General features: G+C 46.9%; 1 protein-coding gene across 1 annotated transcript in view; it reads left to right on the plus strand.

The window, feature by feature from the left end:
- The window catches only part of LOC149337736 (nose resistant to fluoxetine protein 6-like), a 114,840-nt gene that overhangs the window by 85,614 nt on the left and 6,000 nt on the right, over positions 1 to 23,226 (plus strand). Inside the window, exons 12-14 of the mRNA XM_089554940.1 lie at positions 10,227 to 10,347; positions 21,422 to 21,608; positions 22,677 to 22,819. Of these exons, the coding sequence (XP_089411066.1) occupies positions 10,227 to 10,347; positions 21,422 to 21,608; positions 22,677 to 22,819 (451 nt within the window). The remainder of the gene's footprint in view (positions 1 to 10,226; positions 10,348 to 21,421; positions 21,609 to 22,676; positions 22,820 to 23,226) is intronic.

The raw sequence follows: 23,226 nt of genomic DNA on the forward strand, positions 1-23,226 counted from the left end.
TCCCGTTGTGCAGAATATTTCAATTTCAATTTCAATTCAGTTTATTCTCCAGTCAAACTGGAACATTCTCTGGGCTAAAAGGACCGACTGCGCCTTGACTGAGTTCCGGAGACGTTTACAGAGCAGCGACAGGCATTATATGCGGAGAAATGCTAAGCAGTACGAAATTAAACACAGTGTACACATATAAAAAGTACATACATATATACAAAGCACACAAAAGAGGACGCATATACAGAGTTAGATAACCACAAAATGCGAGGCAGAAGGCAATTCCAATTTACTGAAGTATTCGTGTAGCTTTTTGCACGAAAAGTTATTCATATCTTTATGACGATTTAATATAACAGGCAGATTGTGTTTTATAAATTGCAATTTTTAATTGGTGCGAAAATAAGGAACGAGCCAACGGTCGGTGTTACGGGTAGCAACATTGTGTTCGTGGCGTGTCAATGAAGATACACGTTTAAAAAATGATTGGAGCCCTTTTGTGGAAAAGAGAAATGACTTTAAGATGTTGGGAGCGAAAAATCCCCGAAGAAGTAACCTCGGTGGGTCACGGGATGTTGTGGCGTCGTAACAACCTGCCCACTGAATTGTGAGCAAACTAACTATTGTGGCAGGTGGCAGTTAAAATGACCAGTCGCGAGAAGTTTCTTGGGAAGCGCAACCGGGGTGGCACAGGCCCCGCCAGCGGCAGCACCTGCCATCGCAGAGCAGTGGCCCATCGCTAACCGCTGCACAACTACGCAAGGAGGACCCCCAGGGATCTATGCAAGTCGGGAGTGACCAGTGCCGCATATATGGGCATCATCCAATTTACGCCAACGCGTCGTACCCTTGAAGCAAAGCTTAAGTTTCCCCTCAAGTTGTTCTTTTATTTTGAAGTCATTATATACAAAAACGCAGTGTCAATATTAACGCAAACATTTTCACCCACATTTTTTTTTTAATTTGCTTGTTCGACGAGATTTTCCAATCATTTGCGACCGCAGAACGAGAATATTTTTTCGCCAAAAATAAACTGGAGATTATTTAACATCGTGGCGCGATATACCATGATTTCTTTCAAGGAAAAGGAAGATGGGCACAAAGTCTGGGTCACTTGGCGTGGGTGAAGGCGGTCTGTCTTACGGCAATGCAGAAAAAAAAATTTGAGACCATATCGGCATTGTACAGACCGAACCAGCCTGGCCGACGTACATTATTTCCGCATCGGAGACGGACCTCGTACCAGAGCCTTTTGAGTCGTCGTCTAATTGCGGCCCGTTGTAATTACACGTGTAGAAATCGGCAGGTCAAGGCAAAACAAGCCAAGAAAGACAACTAGAACACCATGACAAATAAAGAAAAATTAGCGACAAGATGGCTCTCGCGCAGTGCTTTAACTAAGCCGTAGCCTTATTTAGCCAAATGTATTTGTGCGCAACCGTGCACCCACTGTCCGCATTATCACCATCATGCTCAAGGTTGCTGCGCGCAGCACTGCATACCCTGTCCAGCCGATTGATTGCGTTTAAGAAAACTTGGACTCCGTACCTCGCTCGTACATTTTAATCCATAGTAAAACGCCGTTCACCTAAGGAATTGCGCGGATTCTTTAACGCGTACCATTAACTTTTCCCCCAGAACTGCACAAAATTTTCCCATCTTTGCTATTAGCAGTAGTAGTACTAGTACGAGACTTTGTTTAGGCATGGATGGCAGTTATGCGCCTAAGCCGTCGATATCCTGCTTCACGAGGAGGAGCTGTTCTTCGCCTTCAACTCGAGTAATGTTCAGCCAGAAAAAATAGTGGGAAAGATTGACATAAGGGGCAAGGCAGTTGGGGCATGAATGATCGCGACGAATATTGTACAGTTGAAGACGTACAGGTGCGAAAAGAGCATTAAGTTGTTGTATTAACTTGTATCTGTCGAGGGTTGTCGGCCTCCCGCGCAGAAAGACTGGAATAAGGATCGGGGTAGAGTTTACAGTCAAGGCAGAAAGCGTTGTAATACTCTTTGATGGCAGCGCGAAGGAATAGTCTCGACCCGCCCTCCGAGGTCCTCGGCCAGGGTATCAATTGTGCCCGGGTAAGGGTTTCACGGGCGAGCGGGTTAGCCAGCTCATTGCCGTCAATCCACAAATGTTCAGGGATGCATAAAGGAAGACGGGGCAAGGCTGCAGTGACGCAAGTGCGGCCTCAAGTTCCGTGGACAGATTTGGTGGGAGTGTCCTCAATTGAACGGAACAAATAGCTGCCTGGGAGTCAGTGTAAGTGATATAGTTAAGTACAGGCGGGAGCGAATGAAAAGGTCGAGTGGCAAGAATGATGGAGAGCAGAACCTCAAACGAAAGGATGTCAAGGGGGGGTAATAACGGACCTCTAGTGTAACAGGGGTAGAAAGAACAGGATGAAAGAGGTCGTGGCTGCCCTAGCAGCGAGGAGCAACGTAAAAGGCACTCATGTACGCCACTCCATCAGTATTGAACGGGTGAACATGATGACAGGCAGCAGGATGTCGGTGGCCAGCATGCAGGACTGGTGACATATTGCGGGGAAGACGTTAGATGCCTCCGGAGTGGAGGGAATAAGAAGAGGGACCGTACGGATGGGGGCAGCAGTATCCTGGTTGAGATGCCCGCGCCCTTGAGCTGTACTTGAGAGGCGAACGACTTGCCGATTGCGGTGACGGGAAAGAAGAGTGCCAAAAACATGGACCAGACCAGTGGCAAAACGTTTATCGCTCGAAGTGGTTATGGGGAGGCTGAGAGCAGCATCATAGAGGTCGTGGAGAGCACTGGCGAGAGTGTTCAGCTGGGTCTGGGTGAAGGAGAAACAAGGAACGAAGTAACAAATTTTGTTTGGAGCCAGTGCATGAGCCAGTCAACATGCGTGCGCTTCCTGCAGGCCGAAAGACCGCCTCACGACACGGCGAAGCAGGTGAGTGACAGTGTGACAGTTAGAAACAGCTACATGGAGACCCTACAAGTTCTTGGCGGCATGCAAAGGCTTGCCAAGAACGCGGACTGAGAAACTTTGCGGACCCAGGAACTGGCCAGGGTAAGCGAGATCAGTGAGTTGTGAGCTCGTTGATAGGCAGATTGGCTTTCAACTATTGCGGACTTGTTGAGAGCGGGAGGAAGGCCTGCCTGGTCAAGGAAGGAGGAGAGATCAGATCCACGCACTGCTGAAAGGTGTCTTGAAAATGACGAGAAGAGCCGCGCGAGCACCACAGTGCGATGTCGTCGGCATAAAACAACTGATGAACACAGGTAATGAATAACAATTGAACGGCGAGAGGAGCCACAGCAGTACTAAAAACGGTAGGTGAAAGAACGGCGCCTTCAGTGGTACCCCGAGTGAGACGATGAGGCGTAGATGTTAGGTAAGATACCCGGAAACGTGTCTTGCGGTTAGAAAGGAAATCATAAGCGTAGTTATAAATGCGGAAGCCACAGTTGGTGTTAGAGAGGTAGGAAAGGAAGTGGTCATGAGAGACATAGCGAATGCCTTGCGGATATCGAATGTGACAAGGACATAAATTCGAGAGTTGCCTCAGACGAACAAGCTACGCTGAAGGTTGAGAAAGAGGTCTTGGGTAGAAACGTGGGGACGAAAGCCGCTGGGGGTGTGAGGAAGCGAGTTAGAATTCTCCAAATGTCGGCCAAGCCTAGTGAGCTCCATTAATTTAATATCTTGCTGACGCAAGAAGTAAGACAAATGTGACTGAGACTGGTAAAGGTGGGCCGCTTGCCGTGTTTAGGAATGAGGGAGATAAGTGAGGAAATCCAGGATGAGGGCAGGGAACATTCTTCCCATGCGGCGTTATAGAGGTAGGTCAGGTGTTCCTTGGCGTTGTCAGGAAGGTTGCGGAAAACGGAATAAGTGACATCGTCTTCACCGGGAGCAGGTCGAGTGGCGTTAACGAGGAGTGCCGCGTCGCGGAGTGTGAAAGGGTCGTCGAGGTTGCTCTCCTAGGAGCCTGTGTAGTCAGGGTAAGGGGAGGAGAACAGAGGGGGGATGTAAAGATCCGCAAATGTGGCGAAGACCTCGTCAGAGGACTGTGTGACCAGGGCTTTAACGAGGGTTAGAGCAGGGGTGGAGCTGGTACCGAGCAGTGCTCGGAAAAGGCTCCATGTCGAATTCTGATCAAGCGCCGAGTCAAGATCATTGCATAGGGCAGTCCAACGAGAAGCCTCGAGGGCCGCACAAAATTCCAAGACATTGTCTTAGAGCTGGAAAAGCGAGGTACGGAGTTAGAGGATGCGGGGTTGGAGTCTTGCTGTCTAGAGAAGCTTCTCGCGGCGCTTCCGGAGCCGGATGAGATGGGGGTATGGGTGAGAAGTGGGACACGCAGCAGACTCCGTGAGGGTAGATAATGAGGTCGCTTTGAAGAAGGGCGTGTGTCCACTCTTCATAGGACGTGAAGGAGAGAGAGTGAAAGATATTCGAGTAAGTATGCTGAATTCACTGCTTAAGGGTGGGGATTCGAAGAGGGACAGAGATAGGAATCATGTAGGGTCATTGAGAAAGGCATCTGCATTGGGCGGCCTCTTAGAAGTGCGACCAGAGCAGTAAAAAAGGTCAGGGGTTGTGCAGCGCCGGGAGCCGGCACTCGGCCTGTGGGGATGTTGAAGAGGGTGAGGTGAGCCTGCTGAGCCATGGCGTGGAGTATGGAAGGCATTAAAGTCGCCTGAGAGAATTAGAGCCGTATGAGAGGGAAATGTGGAATGAAATTTACCCAAGGTCGTGAAGTATGTGGTGTGTGTAAAAGGGTTATAGAAGGGCAAGAGATCCAGGCTGACGTGAGCTTGAGGAACATAAAACAGAACCCCACCAGATAGGACTGAAGGGAGGAGGGAATGTCTAGGGGCGCAACTGAGAGGTGACGCCGAACGCAGATAGAAGAGAGGTAGAAGATTTTGAGTGAAACACCCAGTAGCCAGGAACAATGCTATAAGAGCGAGTTTCCTGGATGAAGAGAAAGTGGGGCAGGAAGGGTAGAGTATGAAGATATAGGTACAGAGGGCAAAACACGTCTAGAACAACCTAACTGCGTGTTCCGCAGCTCCCAAAGCCGCTGCGAGCAGGAAGGCAAAAAATGAGGATGAAATCCTATGAGTTTAACTGCACATGCTTACACCCAGGCCTAACCAAATGCTATGGCTAGATGTCGCGTGTTCAGCCCGAAACACGCCCAGAACGTGCTGTAGACAAGCGTTTTGCCCTCTGTACATTAAAGTGCGGTTAGTAGTGAGGTTGCGACAGTTTCACTGAATGATACTGAGGTCCTCCATAATGAAATTTAGATAGGGGAATCGCGATGGGGCGAACCATCGCGTTTATTGGCGGGTGGGGGAAGAGAGTCTGTGATGGTTTGCATGGAAGCATGAAGGGTGCAAATCATTGCCAGGATGCGTGCGAGCTGGACATTGACGTGAGTGTCAAGGCGATTGAATTTGGCACCGAGCTGGGTGGTAGCCTCCTCATGCCGTTGGAGGCGACGGTCAAGTTTAGATGGTTGGGCCAGACAATGTGCAAGGATGGTCATCATGTTAAGAAATTTTGAATGAATAGTGGTGAGAATGTGATCCCTGCGAGCCTCGAGAGCATCGCGGCGATCCATGGAGTTGAGGTCTTGTTTGAGGAGGCGGATGGCCAGCTCGAGACTAACTACATGAAGTTCGAGGTCGCGGAAGAGTTCTTGTGTAGAGCACAGAGGAGACGAGAGACCGTGGAGACGACTGGAGGGAGTAACCCGGCGTGGGAATCTTGCGTGTTGAAGACTGACGAGGTGGTCATAATTGGACTTTGTGTTGAGACCAAGAGGGTGTGTGTGCTAGTGCCGCGTACGAGCCGCGGGGGGAGTATACCGTGTCCTCAGTGCGAGGAAGATAGGCGCACGGTAGGGGGCTCGGCGGAGGAGGCAACTTTGAGGCCTGGTAGGGTGTGACACGCTGTTGGTAGGCGTTCTTACCACACTACTTATTTTTCTGCTTATAGTTTAGATAGGTAAGAGCGAAGGTAGCGTGTTAGTTTGACAATGCAGGCACCAGGGCTGCATGCACTCGTAGACAGTGGGAGGCGGGCGGATAAAAGACGTGCTCTTAGGGCACTTACCGGCGCACATCAACATTGGTGTACGCGGTGGCCTATCTCAAGACAGCGGGTGCATGCAGGAACACGGCGTTTGTGAGGGCGACAGAGAAAACGCGGTGCTACGAAAATAGACGATATGAGAGATGAGAGTACCGTTGAAGGTAGTGAGTCCATCACCCCATCATTCGCGCGGTGATTGTCGGCAGTGTACGTCCCAAGATCCTTCATGAGATGGACAGTGGAGAGGCGCGCTCAACGCCATGAATGACGCCACGGCAGGAGAGGAAAGATTTGACAGGGTAGTGTCGAACGCTGACGAGCTCACCGCCAAGGTTGATGTGGGTGATGTGCAGGGGAAGGTTGGCAGTGAGATGTGAGTGGGTCTTGAGGATGACCAGGTTCTGGACTGCCTTGGTCGGAAGGGTGAGGTCGGTACAGGTGTGCTCCGAGAGATTGGCAGCCTTGATGCTGGTCTTAAGGAGGTCAAAAGGCTGAGTAGTAGAGGTAAGTTGCCAGGAGGAAGCTGGAGGCCCACCTAGATCGTTTTCAGGCGTGAGCAAGCAGCATTGGCGGCCTTACGGGAAGCACCGATGGTCTCCCAGCCAGTTACCGGAGAACGAACAAAATCTATAGGAGGGTCCAGATCTTGTTTGTGTGTGTGGGGGGGGGGGGGGGGTGGGGGGGGGCAGAAACTGCGGGTTAACCAAGCAGTGTTTCATGTCCTTAGGGGCAGGAGCCGATTCTGTAGAAAGCGGCGGTGTGGCAGGCAGCAGCGCTGCTAGCCGAGGCGAGAGCGTCCGAGCGAGCGGCGACGGAGACATGCATGCATCAGGCGCATCTGATGCAGACGCAGCTGGAGGAGGCATGGCTTGCTAAGTTCGGCGGACTGAAATGGCGTCCATAGGCTTAGAGCGACGTGGCGCCGCTTCGATTTCGTAAACAGACCGGCCTTCATAAGAAAGGTGTCGACGGATTTCTTGGAACGTCGGGAATCGGCAAGACTGAAAGAATCCGTGGTGCGATGGTACCGACCGAAAAAACGGAGTTCGTGAAGCAGCCGTGCTATGTGGGCTGCGCCACCTCGTGGATCCCATCTTTCCTAAGATTCACTCAAAAATATGAGCCAGCGTGCATCAGGAAAACGGACTTTCCTTAACCTCTTAATCTGTGCCATCTCTCCAACAAGACCAGAACCATCAGGACGGGTAAAGGGAATTGTCAGCCACTTGGTGGCCGAAGGCATAAGACCTCTTCTTTCTGACAATCACGGTTTTTTTATTTTCATTCGAGATGTTTGCCATTAGGCATAATGTAAAAGGGAAAGAAAGTTATAAGAAGGAGTGTAAACAAGCCTCGCTTAAAAAGTGGCAAAAGTTCACGATAAAGCGATTATCATGAGCCCACTTGCGATAGTCGCCTGCAACGTCCCATCGCAGGCCTACCTTCTTTAGGAGACGTCATCTCACGGAAGCTGTAGCCGGGCAAGTCCACAGCAAGTGTTTTTCGTCACACTGGTCTGGCGCAGCACCACAATGGGGACACTTGTCAGTCACTTCGAAACGTTTGTCACGCCACCGATGACGCACAGAAGGAATCAGAGCCGCTCCTGCCCGTATCCGGCGCACAGATACCTCCTCCTCCCGAGTGACACTACGGGGGAGAGGGTACGAACGCGGAGGAATTAGAGCGCGTGTTCGCTGACGCAAAGCCTGTTTCTCGGAAACATGGGACAGGAACTGATCTGAGGGAAGAGGGGAAGGTGGCAGGATATCGGATGTGTCAAGGTGTGTCATTGCATCCACATTAATATAATGCGGATCCTGGGCATGCCTGCAAATCCAATGTATACGCACAGGACAGGAGTATTTTGTGCAAAGTTGGTGAATGGATTGTGTAACTTGGAATGTGCGCCGGACAGCCTTAAGCTGCTTAAGGGCGGCAAGGGAGTCGGTGTAAATGTGAACAATATCGAAAGTGGGTACGAGTGGAAGGGAAACAAGGGCAATGCGTATTGCTTGAAGCTCCAAGGCAAGAGAGGAGCAAGTATCCGCACTGTATGTTTGTTGCGCGCGAGTTAAGATGAGGATGGGAGGGACTGTAAACTGCGGTAACTCCCTGCAGTGCTGTGTGTGACGCATCAGTGTATATTATGCACCCTGGTGGAAGATTCGCGGCTGACATCGAAGTCAAACCAGAGGAGCGATTGTCTTTGAGTTGACAGTATGACTATGGAGGAAGATACTGTTAACGATGAAGCTGAAGCGACATCTTGCGTGCTCTGTTTGCCTCACGCTGGTCGATGATTTCGCTTAATGTATTAAGTTGAGCGTACTCTTGCAGAATTGGTATGGGTGTGATACGAGGAAGATAAGTTATGGCACGCATAGCCTCCCGATTGATTGGTTCAAGGGAGTCCCACTGTCGACGGTTGAGGCGATGAATTTGGGCCTGGTGCACTATCCGCGACTGGAGGATGGATCGCACGAGCTGACGGGCAGTATCAAAACGCGCTCCGCCAGAGCGCGTAGCTATGCGTCGAATCAGACCGAGAGTAGCGTGAGCCGATTTAAGGGTCGCGTTTAGCAACGGAGTCCCAGTCCCAGATGTATGAAGTAGAAGACCTAGTACACGCACACTTCCTACATTAACACCTCTTTTTGGGCTAGTTGGTGCACACTTGAATTAGAGAAAAAATAGCGCTCGCGTCTCGTCCTCGTTCCTTTCTAGTGGTGTGCATGGTTTGCGCTATTTTTTCTCTAATTCAAGTACACTTTCTACTTGAGGAATTGGAGAATTATCTTCCGTGAAGGTAAAAGGGGCTGCTTTCCGTAAGCCATTTCTGTTTCCAGTGCGAATGAAACAGGATTTATTACACGAGAGGGTCAGACCCAAAGGGGGTAGGCGTGATGTAAAGGCATCTAGCGCTTGCTGGAGCGCCGAGTGCTGCACAGACGCATCTGGATGACAAGACCACAAGGTTATGTCGTCGGCATACGCAAGGAAGCGTACAGAAGGAATTTTCTCTCACATTGGAACAGACGATGGTCTTGCTGTTCTGGCTGCGGAAGTACTTAACCATTCTCCCCATAGGAGAGAGAGGGTGCGGTAGATGGTCCTTGGCGATCACAAAATGAACAAGGGAGGGGAAAACCTCAGGTTGCTTGAGCCAACGTTTCGACAAGGGGACTTGTCTTCGTCTGACCCCATAGTCATCTTGTTTGTACGGTGATCGCTAATGAAATCACAAAGGCCTATGACAACGTCCTTCCCTCCGCAATTGTTGGCACCCTTGAAGATCTCGGTCTCCCGCATCGCTTTCTCCTTTCAATTCACTCATCTTTAAGAAACAGAACCTTCAGCGTACGTGTCCATGCGAAGCCTTTTTATCACTTTACCTCCAACCGCGGTGTACCGCATGGCTCCGTCCTCGCCCCCACGTTATTTAACAAGCACGGGTTCTTTGTTCTTGCACCGGGAAGAAATTTCAGCGAGAATGTTGCAAATCAACGCTTGTGGTGTGTCTTCTCTCGTCCGTCGTCTTGTTGCGCTGTTTTGTTTTCAAGATGTTTACGGGAGGTATTTAGAAAACTGCAGTGGTAATAGATGTTGGGGATAGAAGTAAATTAAAAATGTTGTACAGCCCGATTTGCTGATTGCATCCCCTTACTGTGTAACTTAGGGGACAAACTTCAAAGCACGATGGAGGACTTAGGCAAAGCAGAACTGTGAGTGTAAAAATCAATGTGAAGCAATGTTAAGTAATGTTTAACAGATTCGGAAAGAAACAACAGCCTTGTGTCAGCTATCCAGGAGCTGAAATGCCACATCTGTCCAGGCGTAGAACTTGTTCCTAGTTTCTGCTCTTAGTAATGCATTGACTGCTGCACAGTCCGGGTACTCTGTTCACATATATCTCAACAGATTCATGAAATTCGCGCGCGACCACTTGTTTAAATTGGCGCCTGTACCTCTCGTGAAAAAACGATAATGTAGGAATTCCAGTGTGTTCTGATGTTGAGAATGAACTGAATTTAATTTGATTTAAAACGCACGAAAAAGCTACATATTGCAAGCGTCCTTGCGAGCTCTGTGGACCAAGCAGGTCGCTGATTAACTATTCGATTATTCTAATGATTTCTAGTGACTACTTCAAGATGGCGACCAGAGTCTACATGCTTCCCACCTACCACGCTGTTTGCTACTTCAGCGGTTGCATCACCTTCTACGCGGTGAAAAAGTTCAAGAGCGAGAAAATTTCCAAGGTAAGCCCATTACTTGAAAGCTATCAGTACGTTATAGGCAAGAAAAGGCAGTCATATGAGTGAATAAATAAAGGTTTGCACAATAGAATGAACAAAACTTCCTTCGATTCCGATTCTGAGGTCTTTATTTGCGGATATCACCCTGTACGTCCGGTCCACAAGCCAGTGCATGTCTGCAAAGGCAGTGTTCTAGTTTAGGCAGTGCACTTTAGATCAGTATTCAGAGAAAGTACAGACAATTGCCTGAAGACAACAAATGCTGTGGACATTTGTTCCTTTAAAATGCCTGTTCAGAAAAATTGTTTAAGAATTTTTTGAAAATTTCCTCTTGTGTGCTCGAGATTTATTTATTTTTTTTTATTTTATACAGAATACCCCTAAAGGCCCTCGAGAGGGTATTACATAGGGGGGGGGGGCACAGGCAATTGAACAGAATAAAAGAAAAACCACAAATATGAAACAAACAACAAAAGCACAAATAAGACACACTGGATGAAATAAGTAAGCAAAAGAATCAATCAAAAGCACAAATAAGACACTTTGCATGACATATAAGTAAGCAAAAGAATCAAAAGAGTGGCAGCGCGGCAAAGAACGAAGATTACTGCATTATTAAAATTATACAAACAGAACACTAATACAATGAATCTTTTTAGTCACAAACCCTGCAAAAAAGGAAGCCATGAACAAATAAAATAACAATGTATGCGAAGAGTTAAGCAGTAGTTATTGAAGATATAAGTTTAAAATATTTATCAGGATCAGTGGTGGTTGCGATATGTGAAGGCAGAGTGTTCCAGTCAGATATTGTGCGTGGTAAGAATGAATGCGCATAGATAAATGTTCTGCACGTGAAACGTCTAACTTTAAAGGGATGATCGCGGTGGTCAAAAATCGAAGTAGGCAAAGAAAAAAAGTCGTTATGAAGTGATGGATGATGATAAAGTTTATGAAAAAGTGACAGTCGTGCAATTTTACGGCGGAGACATAAATCCTGGAGACCTGCGCGTTTCTTTAAGGCTGTGACGCTGGTGTTACGTGAATAATCGGAGTAAATAAAACGAACGGCGCGGTTCTGCAATGATTCAATGTTATTTATTAGGTAAGATTGGTAAGGGTCCCAAATAGCCGAGGCATATTCAATTTTAGGTCGAATTAAAGTGGTATAGGCATGAGCACGGAGGTGAGGAGGAGCATGCTTTAGGTTATGTTTTAGGAGACCTAATGACCGATTAGCAGATGCAAGCATAAGGTTAATATGGTGGTTCCATGCTAAGTCTGAATGAAGGTGAAGTCCTAAGTACTTACACGTGGTGACTAGCTCGAGTGAGGTATTATTTAAGGAGTATGCTGTTTGAATTCGAGACATTCGGTTAGTAAAAGACATCAATTTAGTTTTTGAATGATTAAGTTGCATAAGCCAGGTTGAGCACCATGCTGTTACTGAATCCAGGTCAGATTGAAGGGATTGGCAATCGGTGTTAGAATAAATTTTGCGATAAATTACACAATCATCAGCAAAAAGTCTGATATTGGAAGAAATGGAATCCGGTAAATCGTTGATAAATATTAGGAAAAGTAAGGGGCCAAGCACACTTCCTTGTGGGACGCCAGAGTGTACTTGGCTGAAAGACGAATTGTGGTTATTGACAGTTGTAAATTGAGACCTGGAAAAGAGAAAATCTTTAACCCATGCAATGACAAGAGGGTTAATATTAAGCCGTGCTAGTTTCATTAATAACCGGTTGTGTGGTACTCTGTCGAAAGCTTTAGAAAAATCAAGAAATATGGAGTCTACTTGAATGCCAGCATCAATCGATGAATGTATGTCTTGAATGAATCCGGCAAGTTGCGTTTCGCAAGAGTAGCCTTTGCGGAACCCATGTTGATATTTAAAGATAATGTTATGTTCTTCAAGATAGTTAATTACCTGCGAGTGAATTGCGTGTTCAAGAAGTTTGCAAACAGTGCTAGTTAATGAAATGGGTCGGTAATTTAGTGGTGAGGAACGATCGCCAGACTTGAAAATTGGCACAATTTTAGCTAGGCGCCAGTCCAGCGGAATCACGCCTGATGATAGAGATTGTGAAAAAATAGCGGACAAGATGCGATGAATACCATCAGATGAATTTTTGAGTTTTTTGTTATTAAAGCCAAGGTGATCTGATGCTGATGTTGTTTTAAGCTTCCCTAGTAAGGATAAGATACCGGTCTCACTGATAAATATTTCGGACATTGATGTATTAGAAGTGCTGACAGAAATAGGAGGTAGAGGGAGATCTTCACGGGTAAAAACGGATGTGAATGCGTTATTGAAAAGTTCGGCGCATTCGGCCACTGGAACACTGCTGCCTTCCGCGTTAGTAAGAGTAATGTCAGGATGATTAGCGGGGTTTATTATCTGCCAGAACTTCCGTGGATTGTTTGTTAGCATTGCCGGTAGATCGTGTGTGAAGAAGTGCCTACGTGCAGATATCAACTCAGACTGATATTCCTTATCACATAGTTTGTACCGTTGCCAAGATTCGGAGTGTCTGTTCTTGTCGGCTTGTCTGTAAAGGCGCTTTTTCTTGTTATTAAGGCGACGTAGATGCCTATTAAACCAAGGCGCTGTGTTAGTGCAAGGGATACTGATGACGGGTATGAATCTGTCAATGAGAGTAGCCAGTTTCACGCTGAACAGGTTCCAGTTCGTTTCCACGGAGCGTGACGAAAAATCGTGAAGAAAATGATCAGCAAAGACTGACAACTGAGCGTTTATTTCGCCGAAGTTTGCTCGGTTGTAGCACCTTATTTGTTTAGTACGAGTTACCTTTTTATGGGACACAAAATTCAGGTTACCCGTGATTATGGAATGGTCGGAAAGGCCTTCTAAGAGCGCAATGTTGGAGCAAAGGTAAGGATCACTTGTCAAGATAAGATCGAGAATATTGGCTGTAGTGGCGGAACGACGCGTAGGTTCAGAAATAAGTTGTTGCAAAGAGAAATCGAGACAGGACTGGAGGAAAGCCTGAGCTTCGGGATCATTGGCAGGAGCTGTTAAAGACGACCAGTTAATAGCCGGAAAGTTAAAGTCACCAAGTAAAAGTAAGCTTGAATTCGGGAAACGACAAGTAAGATCGCTTAGTAAATTAGAAAACTGAATTGCGAATGAAGAATTCATGTCCGGAGGGCGGTAAATGACGCCAATGATGGCGACCGTGGGACCACAACTCAACCGAACCCATACCGATTCTATGTACGACGTGACCTCGATAGGCACAGCAGTGAGCACTTTATTGACAGCCAGAAGAACACCGCCACCTCTACGGCCCGTGCGGTCACAACGAAATATGTTGAATTCGGAGTCACAGGCGAAAATGACATCATCAGGAACCATGTCATTTAACCAAGTCTCGGTAAGCGCGATGACCGAGGAGCAGCATGAATCAATTAAAGAAGAAAGAGCTACGTTTTTAGAAAGAACACTCCTTATGTTAGTGTACAGAAAACTGACATCGTAATTGGAGCAACGCTGCGCGTTTGGCCGCCCGGGTGGTTTGCCAGCCACTTTACGAGAACTGGAAGGGATGCGTCAGGCAAGGGACACGCGCACGGCGCTACTGGTTTGATCATCCCAGAAATACGAGACACCATTGATAAGCAGTTTATCAAAAGACAAACGGACCTTGTCCCCTTCTTTCTTTACTGATTTGGCATACTTCCACAGTTGGCTGCGTTTCTCACGAACCGTTTTCGAGTAATCTCGTGAAATGCTGAAATCGGTATTTTTGAGTTTATAGCCCTTACTCATAAGCGTTTCGACTTCTTTTTCGTTGAACAGCTTTGCAATGATGGGTCTCTTTTTTTCCTGAGAAAAACGGCCTATGCGGTGAGCACGGGCTAAGGAAGACAACGTGATACCAAGTTTGCTAGAACAGAATTCGTTCACAAGACGCTCAGAGTCTTCCCAAGTTTCAGATTCATCAGCGTCCTGAACACCATAAAAAAGAATGTTAGACCGGCGGGAACGATTTTCCAGGTCGTCAAGTTTTACTTGAATGTTGGATACATCGTGTGTACAACTCGTGGCAGATACTGTGGTAGGCACTGACTGTTTTTTAAGTTCCAGTTCCTGCACACGGGTAGCTAAAGACTGTAAGTCACTTTGAAGAACTGGAATAGACTCGATTTTAAGTTCAAGTTCATGCACACGATCGTTTAAAGTCTTCATTTCATTTTGCAAGCCAATATGAATTGTAAGAATCTTGTTAACACTTTCGAGAATATTCGTGTGGTTCATCTCAAGCCTTTGAACAGTTTCATATACCAGTTCGAGCTTTTCCTCTTGGCCCTTCGTCATAGGGCCTGGGTTTGTTTCAACGTCCCCACCCAGGACCAAAATGCGCCAAATGTACACTGCCGCCGAGCGGAAACGTTTCAGAATATGGGGTGGCCACGACACTGCTACAAGACAGACATCATCATCACGGTAACAAGAACACTCGTAATAACCAACCTGGAACAGCAGGAACGGTGAGTGGCGAGGCATTTCGTGAGCAGTGCCGTGGCCCAAGGGGGCGGTGAAATCCGAGTGCTTTATGTAGGTGTCCTCGTCAGCTGATAATGTAGCATGTTGCCAGGCCCGACCGTCGAAAGTGTCCAAAAATTTACTTGGTAAATGAAAAAAAACATTACTCTGAGAATACTGGGCTCTTTGTATTCTAACTGGCCGTTAAACACTATAGCGTTAAGGCTCTCCCGTTCTGGTCCGGCGCCATCGTCGTCGTCGGCGTACGCGTTGTGAGCGGAAAATACCCCCGGAGAAGCCACCTAGGACCTAGGTCACGTGACCATGTGGTGTCATCACGATATGCCCACCGGATTGTGAGTAAGCTGACCACCGTGGCAGCTAGCAGTTAAATTAATGATTGGTCGCAAGAGGTCGCCCGGAAAGAGAAACCAAGGGCGCGGTGTCTCCACCGGTGGCAGCATAAAGTTTCTTACTCTTACCAGGAGAGAAAGCTGGCAGCGCTGCACTTCAGCCACCATGGACGCTCAAAGCATCATGGGCTGATGATCTACTTGTTGCGGGACAGTAGTATTTTTTCGGGAAAATGGAATGGCACTACTAAAATGTCTCATTCCGAAAACGCTGTTCGCGTGTGCGCAGACGACTTTCGCGCGAACGCAGCGTGCAAAAGCCATAGTAGTGAAAACGCAACGATACACGACGCCAATAACAGGTTTCACTCTTCCGAAATGCCTTTAAAAACCTCTTATAGTGTTTAAGCAACAACATTTTTTTTAAACATATTTCCTTTTAAAAGTGCGCCGGTTCATTACGAAATATCAGTTTTTGTAGTGTTCGTTACTTGGCCAATAGGAAAGCTAGATATCTCTTATTTTTGGCGAACTTTGCATTTACATGCTTTTCTGCTCGCTTGTTGCAATTTACAGACAGAATATTCAATGTTAGGACATTCGTAGTTACCGGACAGCTTTATTTTTCTACTATTTTTTGGCCAAAAGTTGTGGTTCTGCAGTCGGTAGCTCACCGCCCCATGATGCTTTGAGCGCCCATGGTGGCTGAAGTGGTCTCGAGGGTCCTCCATGCAAACTCCCATAGACGAGTTGCCAGCTTTCCCTCTAGGTAACAGTAAGAAACTATGGGTGCAGCACCTGCCATCGCATGGCAGTGGCGCATCGCTTAACCGCTGCATCGCTGTGCCAGGACTGGTATGAGGACTCCCAGGGATCTATGAATTAAAGTCGAGAGTGAATTATTCCGCATATATCGGCATTAATCCATTAACCGTATCACGCTATACTCACGAGGCGGAGCTTAAGTGTCCTCTCCAATAATGAACCTGGCATAATTATTGCAGCAGGAAGTCCGCTCACCTTCTAAATGGCTGATGTCAATCGCCCAAAGCACTGAGCGGGTGGCGCAATGTTGGAGAGCGGCACGTCACTGCTGTCTTATCTAGAAGCGTGTTTTGCATGGGAAACGTCACAGGAAATTTTCCCCAGACAGTGTGCCTATATACTGCTTTGTAAACCGTTGTCATTCCTCGCGAAGGCGGCTGCTAGTCGCCACCAGAAAAATATAAAGCAGGTTTTAGTGTTCTCACCTCTTTGCATACGTAACGCAGCAGAGATTGGAAGGTTTATTCTTCTTTGGCGAGCGTACTACATGCAATCGATCAAAATTTTGGTATGGGCTAGTCGGTGGCTCATCTTAAGGAAAATAATATACAGCGCAAAAACAGTGGCAGCAGAGAAAACACAAACAACAGTGCCAGTCCTGTTGTTTGTGTCTTTGAGGCCCTCGCTAAGCAATTAATTGCTTAGCGAGGGCCTCGGTTCTGGCAGCCTTGACGCCATAGGAAGCATAAGAGGGTTCTCACACAGCTTCCACTCTCGCCGTTCGATGACGTTCTACGTCACATCAGCGGTAACTCAGGACGTGCTACGTCCGCCGCTTACGAGCGTGGGTGGCGCTGGTGAACACTCCCAAGGTTAGGTTATCTGTAAACATAAATACCCCCGAAAGGAGAAGAATTGACAGCCGTCGCCTTAGCTCAGCGGTAGAGCACCGGACGCGTAATTCGGACGTCGTGGGTTCGGATCCCACCGGCGGCATGTGGTTGTTTTTATGCGAAGCATACTACTTTAGCTACCACTTCAGCCCTTCACCGTGGTTATGCGCCTCCAAATCACGTGATACATGACGTCACACCACGTGACACGATGACGTCACGACAGTAGAGAAACGGGTGCCCACCTCGCGCCGTCGCTGTGGTTGTGCGCCTCCAAATCACGTGATACATGACGTCACACCACGTGACACAATGACGTCACGACAGTGGAGAAACGGGCGCCCACCTCGCGCCGTCGCTGTGGTTGTGCGCCTCCAAATCACGTGATACATGACGTCGCACCACGTGACACGATGACGTCACGACAGTGGAGAAACGGGGGCCCACCTCGCGTCGTCGCTGTGGTTGTGCGCCTCCAAATTACGCGACACGATGATGCTTCGCATTCTCCAGGCTTAACTAAGTTAAGCCTCAGCCATTTTTTCTTATGCTTTTCTAATCAATTAGCTTTAAGCGGTAACATATTCAGTAATATTCTTAATCGAACAACCGCACAAAATAAATAAATTAATTAAAATCCCTGTGTCCCTTGGTTTCTGTGGCTGTTGGCTTCTCTCATATTTATAACGAGCGCCTCATCCCCCCTCTCTTGTTTGCTTTATCATTATATACGAGGGGGTACCCAAAAGAAACCAGACTTATTTTTGTTTGAACTTATTTGTTCATATTTTAAGCACAGACCTTCAATCTCCTTCAAAGTATTCCCCACTTGCAATGATACGCTTGTCGAATCTTTCATTCCATTTTTGAAAACATTGTTTAAATTCATCTTTTGTGATGCTTGACAGTGCCTCCGTCGTTTTTTTCTTCACCTCAGCAACATCAGCGAAACGCTTTCCATTCACCTATTTTTTCATTCTAGGAAACAAAGAAAGTAGCACGGGGCAAGGTCAGGAGAGTATGAGGGTTGAGGAATAGGGGTCATGCCATTTTTGGTCCAAAATTGTCGTAAAGACAGGGCTGTGTGAGCAGGGGCATTGCCATGATGGAAAAACCAGTCACCCGACCGCCACAAATCTGGCCGCTTCCACCGCACACTGTTGCCCAATCTTTTCAAAACATCCAAGTAGAAAGCCTGGCTAACTGTCTGACCCTGCGGAACAAATTCTCAATAGACGACTCCTCTCACGTCGAAAAAACAAATCAGCATTGTTTTGAAGTTTGGTTTCACCTGACGAGCTTTCTTGAGGCGAGGTGAATTTGAAGTTTTCCATTGGCACGATTGTTGCTTTGACTCAGGATTCTATTCAGGAACACTTGAGTTGTCCCCATAGCATTGTCCTTGTACGTCTTTCTTAATATTTCAAGAGTTTCCATTCAACTTTTTCCGAGCAAAAATGAGAATTTCACCGGCGCACGCTGTTCACGAAAATCAGCCATTGCAAAAACGACATTCACACAAAACAGTCGTCACTCTAAAACTCTGCCTGAACTAGTCTGAGCTCCTTCAACGACGGCACTCGGCTTACTGACTCTGGAATGTTCGTTCTATGCGCTCCTAGTGGCAAAACGCGGTACCACAGAAGCTTTGCCGACCAAAAAGTTTAGTCCGGTTTCTTTTGGGTACCCCCTCGTAGTGTCTGCTGTCTAAGACAACGAATGCCACCGAATGTAAATGTAGAACAATGTGATTTGGTCGTTGTATCTATGTTTCGTATAGTTATAGTACATGACACAAAGAAAAGGAGGCTGTTCTCACTAGGTACTTTATGAGTAGGGTTACTCGTTTTCGGGTTTTATATTTTTTTAAATTCGGGGGGTAAAAATCGGGCTTTATTTTTCGGCTTGATAATAGGGGAGAAATCGGGTTTTTCGTGGAAAAACTTCGAAATTCGGGTTTTATCGGGTTAAATTCGCAAACTAATAATTATTTCGATTTTCTCTAATCGGAGGTTAACAATTAGGGCTATATTTTGGGCTGCTTTCAAGAAAGTATAGTATTGCAAAATTTGGCGTTCCTTTGGTAATTAATTATTACTCGCAGAGAGAGGCATCGGTCAGTTTTGAGAAAAGAAACATTTTATTCACGAGGGCTGGTCATTGATGTTCTACACGTCCTTATTAACATACATAATCATCTGCATGCACAACATCTCGGTTTCCATCCGAGACCTGTCTGGTCTCTGCAGGTACCTTAGCTGAGAGAACGTTCGCTCAACGTCACAGCTGCGATTAGCTAGGCACAGCAATGACAACGCTTCATTTGCTAGCCTTGGGTAACACACAGTTGCGTCGTTCCAATAGTCCATCACTTCAACACCTTCATTTGTGGGGCTTGCTTCCAGCAAGTACTGCTTAAACTCCTCGCGAAGCGAGCCTACATCGTCCATAAAGAGAGGTCGGTAGTCATCACACGACTGACTCAGCAGCCGCTTCTGGAACGGATCGAGTACGGCTCCCAGTTTCCACAATGTCAACTGGTTTTCTTCTTTGTCTGAGACGTTCCGTTTCAAAGTGCAGTCCCATTTTGTGGAGATTTTGGTGCAAAATTCTTCACAACAATTTTTACTAATATGGCACTGCTCTAAGCTAACATAGACAAAACAGCTTTCGCCCGATCACTTTTACCTGCAGTCAACGATTGTCTGTCTGTCGGCTGCTTTGGCCGCCTCTCGCCTGCGCGCCTATTGGAGGCACAGCAATTCCATGGGCACAATTGTTTCAGAAATCGGGAAAAATCGGGTTTTACCCGATATTTTAGGAACACTTTCGGGGTGCAAAAATCGGGTAAAATCGACTTTTACCCGAAAACGAACAACCCTATTTATGAGTTAGAGCAGGGCGAACAGTTTGATCCAACGCATACGTAAACATATAAAAGGAAGAGAGTCTAATAAACCAAAAATTTCACATCATTCTGGACTACACCGCTTTAGAATTGCCGAAAGCGCATTACAGAAGCGCCAGTTAAATTTATTCCTAGACACCAGACGTCCTTCAGTTTTGTTGTTGCCTAGATGCCATTTTCGCATTCTGTAACAAAGACAGCTTTTGGGCGGATAAATTCACGAGCGAGTACATCTCATTTTGTGTAAAAAAGAAATACAAGTATTCCGGGTTGCAAAAAAAGCGGGGTTGAACCGAGTCCCGAACCGGTTCGGAACGGTTCCTTTGAATTTTTCCCGTTGCGATTCAGCTCCAAGATGGCGGGAAAAAATGGGTTCGGTACAAATATACGGGTTCGGTTCCGGTTTCAGGTTTTGGTTCGGTTCCGGTTCGACACTGACAGAAACACCTAAAGCGCCTTTAGCAATGTCAACTCTTCTTGATGGAGGTACAAAAAAAAACGGAAGGCGTGGTAAAGCGTGCGTAGTGCATGTGCTGATTTTACAAAGAAAAATAAAGGCAACTGCTTGCATGAGCTGGGTGAACTATATATGGGGTAGAGAGAGATGACGGCAGACAGCATAAGGAATAGCGTTGCCACCTCAGTATAAAATAATAGAAAATGGGTTTATCATTCCGTGTTAATCCCATGCCGTCCATCACAGTGCAGTCAATAACGATCGCACAAAACACTATATAAAAAAGCAGCGACTCAGAGCTCGGAAAAGCATTTAAATTGTTGGAAAAGAATATATTTTTACTTAACAGGACCTTGATCTGAAAGACGCTGCGTGAGTGCCGCTTTTAAGCCTAAGTTTCATCTAAATAGCGAACATCGTGGTACCGACTGAATTACGCAATCTAAAAAAAACTGTTGTTGCCAACTTAATGTGTCTATTAATTGGAACGTAGAGTAGCGGCTAGACGTGTTAGGCAGCCGCGGCGGTCATTTTCGTTAGCGAGATTATGGAGAGTATGCGTGTGGCAGTGCCGCCGCCGCTTCCCCTTGTTGGATTATCACGCAGTAGCCGTATGTTCTCGGCGCGTTCGCTTTCCCCTCCTGTTCGCTCGTTTATACCAGTCGTCTCTCCAGTTGTTCACGGCGCGCCCTCTTAAGTGCAAATGTAATTTGCGGCAATAAAATACACCAGCAGCAAATCGAACCGGTGGATTTTTCATCGAACTACCGGACCGCTGCCGGCCGTGGGCAGAGTATTCGGAGAAGCTGTGCTAGTTTTTCGTACTTGTGACGGCACGTTACATGTTGCCTGTAAGCATCAAGGGACCGGGGAGATCTTAGGGGTATCTGTTGTTTCAGCCAGCGCTTCGGCGGACGCGGTTATTGCGACGAGCGTCTCTTCTTTCACTCTGTCTTTTAGCTCTCCTCTATCTGCATGCGGCAGCGGCGGTGGCTCGGCTGGAGCCAGTGGGCAGGCCCTCGCACTTTCCTTTTCATCCGTCCTACAGTCACAACAACAAGCATCAATCGGAAGCATTTATACTTCTTTAACTAAGTCTCGGGGGCATGATGGGCCACAAAATTTTCCCAAAGTCCAATCTCACAGAACGGAAACGGAGTCCAACACAGCAATATCTTCTCCATCCAGGTCACAGAAGCGGCGCTGTGGGTCGTCGTCATTGGTTTCAGCGCTGCATGCGTGTTCTATCGGTTTGACTGGACGAACGGCACGAAACACGGAGACCTGGCCAAGGTGTCTCTGGCCTTCTGGGACCGCATCCTGTTTTCCTTCGCCGTAGCAGCCTTCGTTTTCCTCTGCGCCACGGGAAGGGGTGGTGAGCGCCGATTGCATGCTGATGCTGACAGGCTTAAGCCGATGAGTATAAAAAAAAGGACAGATAACACGCATGTGATTGCACAAATGTGACTGCATGACTTTTATATAGTACTAATTAAAGGTAAAGACGATGTGCACAGCGCGCGAGTGTGTTGCAGTTTAATACGAGGCGTGATCGGTTGGAGTAGGCAAAATGCAACTCTTGTCATGTACAAAAACATTTTTCTTTAAGCTGCACACTGATACATTAACATTTAAAACTTGGCTAGAGGAAAAGGATATTTTCTTGTCTGCGATTAACTGTCGTCTTTGTGATGTTCCTGAAAGGAGTGAGCATTGCTTCATAACTTTTAAAGCTGCAATACTCTCCTGGGACATCATGCCACGGATATTGGAAAAAAAAACTTAATTTGACGCCGAATTCTGTGCGAGTTTTTCCTGCTATCATTTGTTGATGAACCCTTAGGTATGTTATTTGTTACTTGGATTACACAGCCTGTGGAAAACACGCATGATGGACCGACATTGTGAATCGGTTGTTTCTGCCAAAGACCATTTCTGTAGAATGATTGTACACCTAAAATAATTGTATGCCCGGACCGAGTATGAACCGGAGTGGTACGCACTCTTAATGCTGCGTTGTTCATTGCCTCTTTTATAGTTCTTAGTTGTTTAGAAGCGTTGTGTTATGATGTGATATCTACGTGCTCCAAATTGACTCTTTTCTCGTGCTTGTTTGCTTACGTGTGTCGATATCCCATTGTCTTCTTAATGTTTGTACATAGCTCATGTGCATAAAACATAGCATCATTGTAATAAATAGCATGCTGTAAAAAAGCGGCGATAGCATAGTGCTCTCGTGCAGTGACCAGCGAAGCTCATCTGTTCGCGCCGCCGTTGGTTCGAATCCCAATTGCGGCAATTTTTATTTATTTATTAATGGCTTGGCTAAGGTCACCCTCAAGGTCAAGCTTCGCACCGGTGTGGCCTTGAGAAGTAGTGCTTTCGCACTAGAAGCGATGGCCTGCGGAGCAGCAGAATGGAGACCGTTTGTCTGTTCACGCAGGCGTCATTCAGAAGACGCTGTCTGCCGCCCCACTGGCTGTTCTGAGCCGGCTTTCCTATGGCGTGTACCTCATCCACTTCGTCTTCTACATGGTCTCGAGGACTGCTTCGAGGGAGATGATGTACGTGAGCGTGTTCTCCCAGGTAAGTTCTTCCACCGAGCACCTCCGGTTGCGTGCGCTTCATTACTTAGAGGTGTGCAGTCATTAACCCTAGACTAGCATTTCTATAGCCAAAGCACCACCGGAGAAATTGCTGGCGCAGATTTCGAGAAATTCTATGAAGCTGCAGGATGATCTGAATCTGATCTTGTGTATTGGTTCGTATCGAAAAAATATATCAGCGGAGGCAACATGAAAAAACAGCGCACTCGCGATGAAACACTAGTAGTCAATATCACCGGATAAAAACGAAGTAACAAGGGAAAAAAACACGTATAAAAGCTGGAGGTGCAAAGCGCCAAACCGAGTGGAATACTAAGTGCTAAAAAACTAAAATCGATGCACGGAACAAGAGTGGCCAAAAAACAGGCCAGTATATAACAAGAATAA

Source organism: Amblyomma mixtum, chromosome 7, assembly GCF_055824585.1.
Source record: "Amblyomma mixtum isolate Tamu chromosome 7, ASM5582458v1, whole genome shotgun sequence".
Lineage (NCBI taxonomy): Eukaryota > Metazoa > Arthropoda > Arachnida > Ixodida > Ixodidae > Amblyomma > Amblyomma mixtum.